The sequence below is a fragment of the Sinohyriopsis cumingii genome, chromosome 8, assembly GCF_028554795.1.
Source record: "Sinohyriopsis cumingii isolate HCF-2022 chromosome 8, ASM2855479v2, whole genome shotgun sequence".
Taxonomy (NCBI): Eukaryota; Metazoa; Mollusca; class Bivalvia; order Unionida; family Unionidae; genus Sinohyriopsis; species Sinohyriopsis cumingii.
Window position 1 is genome coordinate 109,886,231 of NC_142968.1, and position 17,989 is coordinate 109,904,219.

General features: G+C 34.0%; 1 protein-coding gene across 1 annotated transcript in view; it reads left to right on the forward strand.

Annotated features, from left to right (window-relative positions):
• The window catches only part of LOC149794365 (uncharacterized), a 51,660-nt gene that overhangs the window by 14,350 nt on the left and 19,321 nt on the right, over positions 1–17,989 (forward strand). The window contains exons 6-13 of the mRNA XM_089968536.1: positions 3,315–3,410; positions 5,469–5,564; positions 6,304–6,462; positions 11,871–11,966; positions 13,121–13,279; positions 13,550–13,645; positions 14,245–14,403; positions 17,455–17,550. Coding sequence (XP_089824662.1) covers positions 3,315–3,410; positions 5,469–5,564; positions 6,304–6,462; positions 11,871–11,966; positions 13,121–13,279; positions 13,550–13,645; positions 14,245–14,403; positions 17,455–17,550 — 957 coding nt within the window. The remainder of the gene's footprint in view (positions 1–3,314; positions 3,411–5,468; positions 5,565–6,303; positions 6,463–11,870; positions 11,967–13,120; positions 13,280–13,549; positions 13,646–14,244; positions 14,404–17,454; positions 17,551–17,989) is intronic.

A 17,989-nucleotide genomic window follows, 5' to 3' on the forward strand; every position in this document is an offset into this window, starting at 1 on the left:
GGATTCTTCATAGACCTGATGATAATATTCTATGGTCCTCTCTGGTATCCCACGAACTTGCATCAGATCACATCTGCATTATATGCCATCTTGACGTATCAGTTCCTAACCCTCCACCTTTATTTGCTACTAAAAGAAACATCCGTATGATAAATAGAACCAAACTAATGCATGACATACAAGCAAACCTAACAACTTGCTTACCTCCTACAGCAGAACTTGATAACTGCCTGCGTTTATTGTCGACAAACATGACCCAGCCACCAAGTGCAGAGTATCAATTCAAAAGTGTTCTCCATGGTATAGCAGTGTTAGGGACCAGCTTCGCATTGCTAAAAGAGACCGCCGTAAAGGTGAGAGGCTTTGGCTTTCCACCAGACTCACTATTCATAAGCAGATCTATGAAGCCGCTAAAAACAACGTTACAAGCATAGTCCATGCAGCAAAATCCCCCTCCCCCACTACGCTCCTAAGATCATGGAAAGTTTCAGCTGCAAAAAGATCTTCGAGATTACTAACAAGTTAATGTCAAGGAACAAATGTACGCCACTTCCAACTACCTTATCTCCAGTCAACCTTCCGGACCTGTTTTCAGATTTCTTCCGTGACGAAGTACAAACCATTAGACATAAGCTTGACAACAAAATTTCAATTGAATCATCGTCCCCTTACAGAATTTCAGCGGTAACCATTAGCAGCATTTGAACCTGTCTCTATGGATTTAGAACGTACAATCGTGATGAAGAGTGCACCAAAGTCATGTGAACTTCATAAAATTCCAACATCATTGCTGCTTGAGTGCTTAGATCCTGTATTGCCTTCACTAACTGATGTTATTAATACTTTTCTCTCATCCGGGGAATTCCCATCATTTTTCAAAACTGACCTTGCAAAGCCTCTGCTGAAGAAACCAACACTCGACCATAAGGATTTAAAGAAATACCGCCCAGTTTCTAATTTCCCATTCATATAAAAAATCTTAGAAAATGTTGCTCTATCCCATATTGTATCTCATCTGAATTCAAACAGTCTTTTTAGCAATGTACAATCTGCATATCGCCCTTGCCACAGTACTGAAACTATCCTTCTAAAAGTAGTTAATGACATTCTCTCTGCTTTGGATAGTGGAAAGATTACAGTCCTCACTCTCCTTGATTTGTCTGCAGCATTTGACACAATAGACCATGATATATTACTTCACCGTCTCCAGCATGTATTTGGCATTCACGATACAGCCTTACTGTGGTTCAAGTCCTACTTTGTAAACAGGACACAAATTGTGTCTGCAAATGGAATACACTTCAGCCCAGTTAATCTATGTTGTGGTGTTCCTCAGGGGTCTGTTCTTGGCCCTGTTCTCTTCATTCGCTACACTCAGCCGCTCTAAAGTGTCATAGATCATCATCTAGTGTCTCACCAATTGTATGCTGATGACACCCAATACGCAAATCTAGCCACCCAACTGAAGTTGATGCTACCATCCAAGATGTAGAGAGGTGCATTTCTGATGTGAAATCATGGATGACATGTAACAAGCTGCAGATGAATGATGATAATACTGAGGCCATTCTGATCACAACATAAAGACTTTCTCATTCACATCCTTTACCTCAAACAATAAATATCAGCAACACCAACATTAAATTCACACAGTCAGTACGAAACGTAGGTGTTACTCTGGACAGTACTCTCACATTGCACCCATATGTCATGAACATATGCAAGGCTGCATATCTTGAGCTAAGACGCATCAGCTCCATTCGCAAATATCATTTAGCTGATGCCACTAAAACACGTGTGTTCGTTAGTAGTTTCAAGACTGGACTGGTGGAACTCAATTATGTCTGGTTCATCTCAATATCTACTCCAGAAAATTCAAAAAGTTCAAAACACAGCTGCTCGGATCATACTTTGAGTATCACGATCAGAACACGCCTCCCCGCTGCTCTGTAGTCTACACTGGCTATCCATGCGATCCAGAATCAAACACAAAATTTGTTCTCTGTGCTACGTTTCACTGACGGACTCCAGTCCAACATATCTATTCGACCTCACCCTTCCTCTTCTGACAATCGTATACTCATTATTCCCACTATGAAAACGAAGTCATATGGACAACGTTCTTTTGCATACCAGGGCCCAGCAACGTGGAGTGAATTGCCCACTGAACTTAGACACAAAGACACAGTGATCACATTCAAGAGTGCTCTTAAAACTCACTTATTTCGACTGCAAGAACAAAGTTAAAAACCTAATAATGTTTCCTACCTTAAATATGTTCAGCATGTTTTTTGTTTTCTAATTTCATGGTGTTTGTTTTCTGTAATCATATCATTTTATTTATGTTATGATGTTATAGGTGTTTAATGTTGTAAAGCGCTTAGAGCTTCTAAGGATTTGGCGCTATACAAAGTCCTCATTATTATTATTATTACACATTTCGAAATTGTACTGTAATTTCGAACATAAGTACAATTACATCCTCCTTACTGCACTCAAAATGAAATAAGCATTAAATTCCATAGCGTCCTTTTGATAATTGCAGTTGATAGACTTCATATTTTCCCCACATTATGATTTCAAGCCTTCAATGACAGAAACAGAAACATATTTGCAGATGTGAATACGCTTCTCCCTTGCTTCTTCAATCCGATGTATTTCATGTGGAATTGTCACATATAAATCCAGTCCATAATCACGAAATTTCGTAGAATTGAAACAAATACCAAAATCTATTCATTCCAGATCAAATGGAAAAGTTGTTGCAATGCGCGTTCATTCACAATATGACTCCAAATTTCAAGTTTAACTAAATACGCCATTTTCTTTCGAAAGTTATGTCGACCGCGCGACTGAGTTCAAATTTATCTGGGTGGAGTTATGTGTGCAGTAATAATGTTGTTGTGTAATGATGAATCTGTGCTTGTGTATTTAGTTTGGAATACGGCATACATTCAGTTACTTTGTTTCTTGTAGTGTATTTTGTTAATATAATTAAGCATTCGGTAGAATAAGAAAATAAGCATATAATAAAAAGGTTACTGCATTTGTATGGGAAAATATGAACTGATTTTGTCAGATGGATATGCTGCACTCCCAAGGTCGTGCAGTATTCCATCCGAAAAATCGTTCATATTTTCCGATACAAATGCAGTAACCAATAAATGGAATGGAAGGTGATACTTTATTGGAATGCACACAACTATTATCTTACATTAATGTAAAAATGTCTTACAATAAAATATATTTGAATATGAAGAAAAAATGTCAAAGGATTTAAGAAATTCCATTCCTAATAATCTTTACTCCTTCAGATCACGATACACTCCAGAAATCACATGAAGAGGAACGCCAAAGTCGAACAAAAGCTGAACTTGATATGAAGGAAGAAATACAGAAAATTAGATTGGGTAAGAAATTCATACAAACTCTTAGTTTTGAATTTCATGCCAATAGTTAGTGAAACGTATTATACAATTTAGACCACAGTAAAGATTTTATATTTTAAATGGATGATAATGAGAGTTTTCGTCCAGTAAACAGTGAATTCTTGTACTTAGCACGTCCGTAGGACTCCTTCTTTTCTACACTGTGTTGGATTATTATTATTATTATTATTATTATTATTATTATTATTATTATTATTATTGATCCAATTTTGGGAATTCCCCAAAGTCATAACATCTGGTATTCAGCTTTGTCACTAATTCACACAATAATTTATAATGTAGATCGCTGAAGACGAGAAACGTGCGTAACGTGAATGACGTCACGTATTTCATTCAATGATTTGCTGTCATGAAGTAAATCAATTATTTGTTCTATCTTTACGGGTAGGATTATTAATGAGAAAAAGGCATTAATTGACTCTTTTTTTTGTCTTGATACACGTCCACGTACCAGGAAATGCAACCATGATTGTATGTGTATTTTCCAAAAGAACCGTCATATTAGTCATGTCTCAGTACAGTTTTAAATCTGTTGTGAACCAGTGCTCATTAAACTCTGCCTTACAAACGCACACAAGCTTTATTTCTGGGTAGATAAATTATGAAAATAAACTACCAGGTAAAGAAAATGATTTAGAAATTATGATTCTGAAGTTACTTGGCAGAGACAGTTTGGTATCGAAAGAAGAAATTTACATGATAGTTATTCTTGGGGGGAGGGGGGGCTCAATAAAAGTGTCATATATACACGTTCTGGAAATGTACGTAATAAGCAAGAAGCAATAAAAGCGACAGTGTGATTAATAGGTTGATATTCATAAAATAACGATGATCTATTTTTTTTTGTGTCCGGGGTGGGGTGACAAGTGTATTCTAAAATAAAAGCCACTAACCTGGATTTCGTTAAAAGCGCACCATATGTACCCAAACATTTTACACCTATAGTCTACGTTTATCATCAATTGTTGTTTAATTGCTTATGAAGCAGTTAGGTTAATTATCTGTAGAACAATAACTATGCCTAATCAATGGTACACAATTACTCAAGAATAATGGGTTTGTTCTGCTGCACGATTCCAATTAATTATTAATCTATAACGAGTCTCAAATGTATTGTTAAATGAGATAAAGCAGGGCTCGTGGTTTCTAATCAAAGCCGTAACTGTCACAACTGTTTTTCATGCGTAATGACGCATACACTGGCTACGAATAATATTTTTGTTAACTGATTCCAGCTACCGGTAGTAAGGAAAAAAACAACAGTGATAAATAATTATGAAAAATAACTTGATAATCAACCACCTATGGAAAAATTACACGACGAAGCAAAGTTATTTAAATTTATTTTTTCTAGAAATTATAAGAAATAGTTACAATTAGTATGGTGGAAATAAAAGAAAGCGTTCTGTTTACGACGAGGCATTTAAACTTGAAGTTACCGAGTAGGCAGAAGCAAAAACAAAAAAGAACAAAAAAACCCAACAAGAACAACAAACAAAATAAAACAAACAAACTGCTGTAGCATGCACATTTTGTGTGCACGAAAAGCAAGTATGGGAATGGCAGAAAAGCAAAGCAGCGTTAGAAGAAATGCAAAACATTTGTGGCATATTAAGCTGCAATCGCTTAATTTCCCAGAATTGGAGAAAGAATTTAACATTTTTGTTGGCGAATTTCGACAAAACGAATAAACATCATCACAAGAACTGCAGCTTTTCAGTGCGCTATGCAAATAACGAGAGACGACAAGTCAGCAGATTTGTCAAAATTTTAGGTCAATAAGTTTTTATTGTTGATACCTATTCAGTTTCAAGGTCGGCTTATAGGCAAACGGACTGGTACACAGCTATACCAGGTAATAATAATAATAATAATAATAATATACATCACCTTTTATATTCTTAAAGGAATTCCATGAAAATGAAAATGAAAGTCTCTATTAAAAGTTTGAGCACACTGGATTTATATTGTTCACTTATATGCATCACTAGCTTATCATTTAAAATATTCATTGAACAGAACTCGATCTGTTGGACAGTAAAATCGAAGAGAAGGGCAAGAAGGCCATGCTGTCAGAGTTGGGCATAAGAGAGGAAATCCAAAATATTCACAAAGGTAGAATAAAATCTTTTTATCAAATAATTTTCCTTTGAATATTACTCTTCAGTTTAATTAGGTTATATCTTAATAACTTTAGGCAAAATCTTAGAAATCTATCTTCAGTGAATTCCATGTTTCCTATGGATGTTCACTAACATGAGCTGTTGAATGTCACCGACTACTGTATAATAAATAGCATAGCTTGCAAGACAGAGGAGAATATATTCATCCATCATCACTTTGTATATTGTATGTCTCTGGCATACCTAATTCGTACGGAAAATAATTAGTACTCTTTGTGGCTTAGATATTGGCACATTATATATATATATATAGGGGAGGAAGAATTAAAGAACTCTCAGTCCAGTCTAATAATAATAATTTAATACAATAACAAAAAAAGATTTCTATTGGTGTAGCAGATCTTTGCAATTATCATAAATTTACTTGGTGTTTAGATTACACATGTATTTTCAAATATCTGCAACCGTTGTTTATCCAATTTCCTTTAACAAATTTTTAGTAATGATTAATTGATTTTTTATAGATATGCTCTTTCTGCAAACTTCTTTTAGAAAATAAATAGCATGTGTAAACAGTTCACAATGTTTTCGTCTACATCATTTGGCTATCAAGAGTTTACCGTTAAAAAGATTAAATTACAGAAATAATAGAATGATTTTATGTTTATGTGTTTAAAAATAGGAAAGTTCATATAGTCAACATAAAAGTGCCTACAAATGGATTATTTCAGACTTGAAACAAGAAGAAATTGAAACCAGGAAAAAAAATCAGGTTAATCTAGCAGAAATAGGAAAGAACACCGCCAACCTTGACTCCATTAGAGAGGAAACCAAAATCACCAGCATCACCACTGTGGAACTTTCGAAGACGTTGCTGAAGATTCAAGCTGGTAAAAATGCATGTTTTCTTCACCATAGGATACATGAAGCAGAAAATGTTTAGCACTAACATTTTAGGTGCCTGTTTTAAAATGCATGTTGAAAGCCATATACAATGGTAAATGCTAAGAATAATTGCACTTATAACTCCTAATTACTATTAAAATGCAAATAGTTTGTATATCCTTGTAGTATGTATTTAAACAAATCAGTCTCATTACCAACTTTATGTTTCATATTGACTTATGTGAGTTTGGATTTGATTCTCAGATTTGTTTCTAGTCTACTGTCACCACATTTGACATGGCTGGTTCTGATGTTGTTAGACTTGGTTTCCAGTTCAGATGATGATGGGACTGATTTTGGTTCACATCTAGATAGGCTTGGTTTCCAATTCAGATGATGACAGGATTGGCTTCTAGTTCAGATGATGAAAGGACTGGCTTCTAGTTCAGATGATGAAATGATTGGCTTCTAGTTCAGATGATGAAAGGGTGGCTTCTAGTTCAGATGATGAAACAATTGGCTTCTAGTTCAGGTGATGAAACGATTGGCTTCTAGTTCAGATGATGAAAGGATTGGCTTCTAGTTCAGATGATGAAAGGATTGGCTTCTAGTTCAGATGATGAAAGGATTGGCTTCTAGTTCAGATGATGAAAGGATTGGCTTCTAGTTCAGATGATGAAAGGATTGGCTTCTAGTTCAGATGATGAAAGGACTGGCTTCTAGTTCAGATGATGAAAGGATTGGCTTCTAGTTCAGATGATGAAAGGATGGCTTCTAGCTCAGATGATGAAAGGATTGGCTTCTAGCTCAGATGATGAAAGGATTGGCTTCTAGTTCAGATGATGAAAGGATTGGCTTCTAGTTCAGATGATGAAAGGATTGGCTTCTAGTTCAGATGATGAAAGGCATATGATGTGGTTAAGATCAAGATAGGCTTGGTTTCAAGTTCAGATGACAAAGAACATGGTTTCTGCTCCAGATGTAGATATGCTTGGTTTGCCAATAATAATGCTACATGATACTCAAGGTATCCTATACTCAGTTTAGGGTCATATTATATGTGTGGAGTGGAACATACCACTCTAATGGAGGATATGCTTAGTGATAATATGGAAGAGACCATATTCCAATTGAGATGATGTGCTAGTATGGATGGCTGCCACTTCAGACAGTCATCACTAGTATCATATCAGATTGTGCACGAGACTTCATTATCGCCACATTCTTTAGAGGTGAAAAGGTATGCTCACAAACCCCATCATCTTGATAGACCTCACAATGTCAGTTGATGGCTTTGACTTTAGAGTATCGATCATGGAATTATTTTGCTTGTTACGACTAGAGCTGTGTCCTCCTTCTCCCCATCCTCTATCAACAGCTTGGTCCAAAGTTCTAGCATATGTTGACTGGCTCCTTTATAATGGTCAGACAGAGGGAATACTTAAACTTACACGATGGAGAAAAAATCTCCAACAGACACAGTCTCTGACACTGAGGATATATATTTCCAATGAAATAATGAAAGGGATAGAAATGACATCTAAATACAGGGAAGCTGTCCTACTGATCCTATGCACACAGAAGGTCATAGTTCTCCAGAACAAATGTGTACAACAAGCAAAGAGAAGGGGATCATTATTACCCCAGTTTCTCTCAATGATAGCCTCCATACAACACAAAATGATGACATTTTCCCTCTACCCATAGCTGATAGCCCAGCCGAGAAGATTCCTCTTTATTGCTGTGTAATGGGAGAGTGTGCATTCTATTCAATCAGCATGAGAATTGGCACCAATTCCAGTGTCAAGTGGAGGTCACTCTGTCTGACTCATAGAAAATATTTAGCTCCCTTATCTCAAACTTTTAGCAAGGAGGTCTGTATTTGCAAGGTATTATATGTATATAGTACTGGTATTTCAAAGGTATTATAATTGGACAAATATTGCAAAAGAAGCATATATCATTTAAATATGTTCTCCTCGTGACCGTCAAAACATGGTGGACAGAAAATGGCACCTATAAAAAAATGTAAATGTTTTATATTTTGTGTGCATGTGACTGTGCCTAGAGTGATAATTCTTTTAAATTGGTCATCCATTGGTCCATATTGATTACTATGCCAAATTAATTTGCCACTGGTACCCAACAGCTTATTAAACTAATGGATGTGGAGTTTATCAACATTAAAGGAGACCAGAAATCAAAATTTTCCTTCTACGTATGTAATTCTCTACAGATTTTAATTCGACTGACATGTTTATAAATTAAATATCGTAAGCGGGTAGTGATTTTATTGCATGGAAGATACCACAATTCCGTAAATTGCCGAGTTTTTCCGAGTTTTAATGAGACGACAGATCACGTGGTACCGTGACGCAATACTAGCCAGTCCTCGAATACAAACATAAACATTGGCGAGCGAGACTGACGGAAGGAGACCACATATGGGTTGCACATTCAAAACTTGAATCTGCAGTCTGATATAATAGCTTATGTACTGTACTGGTCAGTGTTAAAAGAATTCTTTTAGGTACAGGCCCCGGGCTGGTGACTTAAATAAACTCAAGCCCTGACTGAAATTCCACAAGCCCGGACAGTTCATACCTGTCAACTCTCAAGCCGGGAGAAAAACTCCTGATTTTGGGGGTATTTCCTCATCTACATCCCGATCTCGTAATATCTCTAAATTTTTCGCAGCGAAGTCCCGATAATTACATTATGTCTGTCAATTTTCATTTGTCAGAAGAAGAAAAAACAACCCCAAACCGTTTATAAATAGATATAACCTATGCAATCCACAGTCTAAGCTGCCACACTGCAGACATCGTAGTGATATGACTGAAAAATTGTTAAAGCTACGTTAAATATTCAAATCACACGCACACACGTCTAAATCCGGCACTGGAGGAAATAATTAATATCACAAAACAGTTTTTTTTTTCTTTTTTTTTCTTCTTCAGTAAATAGAACGTGAAAATTAAACATTATTCAAGTAAATTTCAGATGTTTTTAAACAACTACAACAGTACTTTAGTACAACAAAATTAAAAGAATACAATTGTCACCAATTAGCTTAAATGAATGATCACTGTGAAATTTTCTCTTCAAACAAAATCGCATCTCCATTTCCGCCAAATAAACTTGGCCAGTTAACACCTAACATTCCACGACCGTATATGTAAAGTTTAATTACCATAATTAAATTAAAAGGAATAAAACAAAATATACCATGCAGTATATGTGGCCCTAAAGAACTAATTCTGAATAAATATTTTGTTCAGCAAACAGTGTTACATGCATTAAGACTTAAACCTGAAGTCCATGGCATCGTAAGTAACAACAAAACAGGCATCGTTTATTTTGGCAATCAATTGCTGGTGCTTACACACACACACACACACACACACACTGTCGAACAGGGTTTCTTTGAAGTATGTCCGAAGGGCAGTCCTTTTCACAAGATCAATGCAAGGATGGAGTATGTTCATTAGTCACATCGGCTTTATTGTTTGCGTACATAAATCAAAACTTTAGCTATTTTGCAATTTAGCCAGAGCTGACCAGAATATGCAAAATAGGCTTGTCCTGGGGGAATAATAAGGCGTATCACATGGAGAAAAGGTACGTCCCATGGGCGCTCGCACATTGGGGCAAGGGGTTGGGTCAATAGTCACCCCCAGCCAGTTTCTATTGTCAGCCATTTAATGTGAAACTTTGACCTCTTTTCTTTTAATCGCTGTTATTTAAACTGCCCAAGGAATAGTATTATATCAGTTCCAACCATTACAAATTACCGTTTATACATGCTACATGTATACAATGATTTTTTTTAAATTTGTAATTTTTATAAGATTACTGAAAATTGTGTTTTCTCGAAACACGACAGGTTTTAAATATTATTTTTGGCAAAGCCTCCATTTGATTAAAATCAAATCTAAATTTCACCTTGAACAGTAGTGATTTGATTTAGATTGTGCCGTGTTAAGGCATATATGTCAACATCTTGAAAATACATTTACTAATTTCACCAGCCCGATCAAAGTTTCCTCAGGCAAACAATTTTTGTTTCGACAAGCCTGACGGGCACCTCATTTTGAATACAGGATGGGCCGGAACTAAAACCAGAGGGGCCCAGGGTGTCGGGCTATCCGATTTAATTTTAGCACTGCTGGTGTAGATAAAAGATCCGTGAATTGATTGTTGCATTTCGTGGTCACTTACTCGGCCTTCTGCCTATTTTCGTAACTCGCACGTTCAACACTTTTCCCAGGATTTAAAATATTCAACGTTATGTCTGGAACAGCGCCAACTTTTTGTCTAGGCCTAGCATTTGCGTATCCTTGAGCTGCCATTTTTTCAGAATCCCTCTCGTAACAGTTCTTTGAGAAATGTAACGAGCACATAGGGCTGTATGGTGTTGCTTTGTAATCGACACGTTTGTAATAATGTATCCATTCTTTCATTATGCCTTTATCTTTCGGAAAAGAAAAAAAAAATGTTGTCCACTGGCTTTTCTTAATGTTTTATTACACCCGTAAGCAACGCAAAACGGTATTGTCTTTTACTCTGGCAACTCTCACTTGGGCTGCTGGAGTCGCTACTATGACGTCACATCCCGAAAGTAACCGAATAGGCGCGGAAATTTTGCATACGAGGTCACGGAAATTCAGCTCCTAGAAGATAGGCCAATATTTTAATATTGGCATTTCGGTCGCAGATGATACTTCAGAATAAGGTTTACTGCTACAGTACCTTTATTATTATTCAATATTTCCATTGGTTTCTGGTCTCCTTTAATCATGCAAATTCAGGGGGTTCTAATTTAATATAAGTACTGCACAACATTTGTTTTCTTCTCATTGTATAGTCTTGGAATAATATCCAAACTGAGGGACAAGAATAAATTTTTTAAAGATTTGTACTAAATTTTATTTTTAAATATTTTATATGATAATTTAATTGAATTCAGATAAACGTTCAGGACCAGTAATTGAACAATTTAGTGCCATCAGAAGTTGCCTCCCTTCCTTGAATTTTGAACACTCCATTTCTATTGTCTAGTGATTGCACTTTTTACCAGATTCTTCCAATGCCTGACACAAAACGTTTTAACATTTATGATTACAATGTAGATTAACATTTATAAACATTGACTTGTAAATAAAAATACATGAAACAATTTGATTTTGCACCAGTCTACGATTGACATCTTTAAATAGAATCTGGTACTGTAAGAAATGAACACACATCCCATGCCTCAGACAACATAAGGCAATATCTAAGTGCCACAATCGTGTATCAGTGTGTCACTTCAGCCATTTAGGTGACTAAAAATATTTTAAATATCTTCCAAAAATTAATGCAGAGTGGTCATATACACATTAATGATATCTTGATGTTTATTTATTTTCAGGGTTGGAAGACTTACAGATAAAGACATTTGATGAGATTCTGAGAAGACAAACCTTTGAACAGGAGGTCTTTTCTGAAATTCAAAGACTTAAACAAGGTGAATTCTGCCACACAAGATAATATGCAAGTTTAGTTTGAATTTTTTCCCTGAAATTAAAACACATAAGTAAAGTGTGTACTGGCTGAAAAAAACATTCGGTTTATTGCAATCTGTAAAAAAATATTTAGGGCAATAGTTAAATACTACAAGCCAACTTTTTATTGCAGGTGTTAAAGTGGGTCAGCTTGAAGATGGCACATGGCACTCTTTGGGTTTAAATTTCACTGATTTGCAACTGTTCTTTTACCTCATTTTTTAAAAAGGGTAAATTTTGACTACCTGATTTTATGAATGCATTTTTCTGCAAACTGCTTGAAAAGAGCTGCATTACTGAAGATCTTCATGTATTTGGTAATTCATTCATTGCATTTTCAGAAACTGTACTGTCTAGACTGGCAAAATTCCTTTTCCCTATTTCAGTAACTGCTAAAGATTTGGTACTTTAAACTAATTCTGGCTGGGATTTTTTAGCACGTGGGATGGTCATTTTGGTTAGCTGAGTGCTTTGATCATGTACACTTTCCATAAGTACAATATCCAATGAAAGTTCAGCCACAGTACATGAAAGTAACAAGAGTTATGTCAACATTCTCTCCATTGTGCATGTTTTAAATGCAAACATCTTCACCATATACCTGTCACCCTCTATGAAGTTCATAATATCTGTAGAGTGCCCCATGAGACAACACAGCTCTTTTATGGTTTTTGGGAAGGATATTTACCATACAAGGAAAATTACTTTCCTGAATTTTTCCTGATTTGAGTATCAAATAAAATTGGTAAATTATCCTCCACTCACTTAGGAATCATCTTATTTATTACACTTGACATATTTAGATATAAACTTTGCACATGGGAATTTCAAAAAATATTTTTGTTTCAACAAAACTATAATGGAATATACTCTGTGCTAGAAAAATAATGAGTTGACACAAGAATCAACCCATATGTATTAATGCAAATGTTAATAGTATTTTGCTTCATGGGAAGGGGTTATATGAAGCAATAAAATACATTTCAAATGTAAAAGGGTGATATCTTTTTCAAAAGGAATCAGTGGACTATCATATTAATTATAGTAAATAACCAAAAGAGCAAAACATTAATATTTTCCTTTCAATAGACATGATTCAGCAACTTCATTTTTCCAGATTTTCAAAATGAAGATACACAAACACGGCAAGAGATGAGGAGAAATTTTATGGATGTAGACAAGAGTCTTTCAAGACTGGACAACATTCAGCAAGACACCAATACAACACTGGAAACAGTAGCCATCCTTGCTGAAAGGCTTCATTCAGTACATGCAGGTATGCACTTCATTTTTGGTGATGCAATGGTTGAATTATAGTCTGAAGTAGGTGTTAGAAAATTACCAAGGCTTTTTTCTATGTATTTTTAAAAAAGACCAAATATATAATAAATTAACACGTAGAGAAAACATTTCACTTACTGACAATATGTTTTCTCAGTTATATTTAATGGAAGCCTCTGATTTGAGTGATGAGAAATAAAATGGATACATTAGTGGAAATTTTCAATTTACAGTCTAACTGATCATAGGTGTGCCTTTATTTCAGAACTTCAAAAATATAGAAATAAATTTGTTGAAGAGAGTTCTCTGAGCAGGAATGCAGAGAAAATGGCTAAAGAAGAACTGGAACACCTTCATAAAGGTTCAATATTTTTTTATTGTACTTGTTTTTGTTTGTTTTTATTTACTGTATTTACAGAAGAGAAAATGCTAAAGATTTGCAGAATACAGATGGATTTTGTGTATCCTAACAGAATAGTTCTTGCTTAGGACATGACTATCATAATAAGACAGAGTTAGTAATATCATCTCAGTAACTTTACGCTATTTAAGATGTGCATTGTAATCAAAATAATTCACATTTTAAAATTGACGATGAATTTTTATGAAAGGTTTGCATCTAGGGAAAATGTATCAGAAATTTATAAAATTGATTATTCAAATATTCTGCTTTTGGATAAGAAATAAAAAATTAAATTAAAATTAAAACTATATGTATAACTATTTCTCTTTTGTGTATTTGCATTCTTTAAATGAAAAAAATGATTGAAATTAATGAAATAAATAGATGATATCTACCAATCTATGATGATGACAATAAGAATGACAATGACAACTTTTAGTTAGTGTTTAAGGCCATATACAGTTAGTGCTATGAATTATACAACAATCAAATTTGCTTTCTGTGAATGAAAACTATCTTTGAAATGAGTCAGTGAAATCAATGAGATCTATCTACAGAAGTGACAGATGAGATGACTTTGATAAGAACGGAGAGTCAAATCAACCTGGACCTGAGCAAAAGAATTGCATCAAGAGTCGACGGTTTAGAAAAGGACATAAACTCAATTTCTGGGACTAACAAAGAAGTGCTAAATTGCATGCATACGTTAAAATCAGGTAAATGGCTACAAACATCTTCAGCAATATGGGATGCATAAGTTAAAATCTAAAATATTTTATGCCATGTTATTGCTTGAAATCACAGGGCATTTAAGATCTTATTACATGTACCCACAGGATATTTAAGATATAATATGTTATTGCTTGTACCCACAGGATATTTAAGATATAATATGTTATTGCTTGTACCCACAGAGTATTTAAGATGTAAAATGTTATTGCTCATACCCACAGGGCATTTAAGATACAATATGTTATTGCTTGTACCCACAGAGCATTCGATATGTAACATGATATCACTTGTACCCACAGGGCATGTGAGATGTAATGTATTATTGCTTGTACCAACAGGGCATTTGAGATGTAATGTATCATTGCTTGTACCTACAGGGCATTTAAGATGTAACATGCATGTGATGTACCATAGAGCAGAACATATACACTTTTAGATCCACAATGAAAAGGATTTACTAGTTGTAATTATCTGTCTTTTTCATGACATAATTAATTGTGATTCATTTGAATTACCATTGAAGTTTTTATATAATGAAATTCACTTTTTACTCATCTGAAATGTTAAGGATAATTTTTGATGAAGATATTTCAGACAGATATGAAAAAAGACCTTCTCTTGCAGCACATCATGGAAATATTTGACAAAATCCCATTCAGAATGTAAATTGCAGACATTATTTGTTTGTACATGTGACACATTCTTTGATTGCTAATAAACATTTACATTACTGATTGTGCAACTTTAAAAATGAAAGGAAGGGATAGTTTAATATACATGAATTAAAGGAAGGGGTAGTTTAATATACATGAATGTGTATTTTGCATTTACCAATTCCTACAGCAAATATACAAGTTATTACTGCAAAAAGAGTTAAAATGAGAAAGAGGTTGCAAGATTTGTTTGTAGCATTCTGAAATATGAAAAGATTGATCCTGTTAACATCACCATCTGCATGAAATGCAGGATTAGTCTCTCATAAACCATCTTCCACAGTTAACAATGAACCCATTCAGTTTATACAAAGTTGATAATGAACCCATTCAGTTTATATGAAGTTGATAATGAACCCATTCAGTTTATATGATGTTGATAATGAACCCATTCAGTTTATATGAGGTTGATAATAAACCCATTCAGTTTATATGAAGTTGATAATGAACCCATTCAGTTTATACAAAGTTGATAATGAACCCATTCAGTTTATACAAAGTTGATAATGAACCCATTCAGTTTATACAAAGTTGATAATGAACCCATTCAGTTTATACAAAGTTGATAATGAACCCATTCAGTTTATACAAAGTTGATAATGAATCCATTCAGTTTATACAAAAGTAGATGATGAACCCATTCAATTTATACAAAGTTGACAATAAACCCATTCAGTTTATTTGAAGTTGATAATGAACCCATTCAGTTTATACAAAGTTGATAATGAACCCATTCAGTTTATACAAAGTAGATAATGAACCGATTCAGTTTATACAAAGTTGATAATGAACCCATTCAGTTTATACAAAGTTGATAATGAACCCATTCAGTTTATACAAAGTTGATAATGAATCCATTCAGTTTATACAAAAGTAGATGATGAACCCATTCAGTTTATACAAAGTTGACAATAAACCCATTCAGTTTATCTGAAGTTGATAATGAACCCATTCAGTTTATACAAAGTTGACAATAAACCCATTCAGTTTATACAAAGTTGATAATGAACCCATTCAGTTTATATGAAGTTGATAATGAACCCATTCAGTTTATATGATGTTGATAATGAACCCATTCAGTTTATATGAGGTTGATAATAAACCCATTCAGTTTATATGAAGTTGATAATGAACCCATTCAGTTTATACAAAGTTGATAATGAACCCATTCAGTTTATATGAAGTTGATAATGAACCCATTCAGTTTATATGATGTTGATAATGAACCCATTCAGTTTATATGAGGTTGATAATAAACCCATTCAGTTTATATGAAGTTGATAATGAACCCATTCAGTTTATACAAAGTTGATAATGAACCCATTCAGTTTATATGAAGTTGATAATGAACCCATTCAGTTTATATGAAGTTGATAATGAACCCATTCAGTTTATCTGAAGTTGGTAATGAACCCATTCAGTTTATACAAAGTTGATAATGAACCCATTCAGTTTATATAAAGTTGATAATGAACCCATTCAGTTTATCTGAAGTTGATAATGAAACCATTCAGTTTATACAAAGTTGACAATAAACCCATTCAGTTTATATGAAGTTGATAATGAATCCATTCAGTTTATACAAAGTTGACAATAAACCCATTCAGTTTATCTGAAGTTGAAATGAACCCATTCAGTTTATACAAAGTTGACAATAAACCCATGCAGTTTATCTGAAGTTGATAATGAACCCATTCAGTTTATCTGAAGTTGATAATGAACCCATTCAGTTTATACAAAGTTGATAATGAACTTATTCAATTTATATGAAGTTGATAATGAACCCATTCAGTTTATACAAAGTTGATAATGAACTCATTCGGTTTATATGAAGTTGATAATGAACCCATTCAGTTTATACAAAGTTGATAATGAACCCATTCAGTTTATACAAAGTTGATAATGAACCAATTCAGTTTATATGAAGTTGATAATGAACCCATTCAGTTTATACAAACTTGATAATGAACCCATTCAGTTTATCTGAAGTTGATAATGAGCCCATTCAGTTTATGTGAAGTTGATAATGAGCCCATTCAGTTTATGTGAAGTTGATAATGAACCCATTCAGTTTATATGAAGTTGATAATGAACCCATTCAGTTTATATGAAGTTGATAATGAACCCATTCAGTTTATGTGAAGTTGATAATGAACCCATTCAGTTTATAATGAAATGATTCAGTTTATATCAAGTTGAAGAAATCTACAATCTTAAGTTTCAGTTGCATTGATTCAACTGGTTGATGATATTGGAAAGAAAATGCCCATTATGAAAGGAATTCATTCATTAAAAGAATTACATTTTTGGTTTTTTTTAAAGACTTTGAAGGTCTGCATGCAAAAGTTGATGAAGATAAGAAAGCAACCATACAGAATGACTCAGCACTGATGGAGCAAATGCATGAAATATGCAATGGTAATTCTTGTTGATTTAATAAAACCACAGTGGTATTGATCTTTTAGAATAAGCCATTTGATCATCATTGGCTTTACTTCAGTCATATTTAGACTGACAAACATGTTTAGTCATACAGATTAAAAGGTAAAAGTTGGTGTCATGTAACCTTGTAGGAAAATAACAGATTTATATAAAAAAAATGAAAATGTAATATAATTGTTTATATTGAACATCATGGCAAGTAATTAAATTTAATCTAATTTTTATTACTGTCATTGCATAATACACTGGGAAATCTGGTCTGTGTTGTTTATTAGTAGTAATCAGTATTAAAAAAACATAGAGCCAGATCAATTGGCACTATATGCATTGGGAGATCAGAGTCTGTGTTGTCTGTGGTTGAACTCAGCTATAAAGAGATACAGTTTGACACAGAAGTTTCATATTTAACACTTTC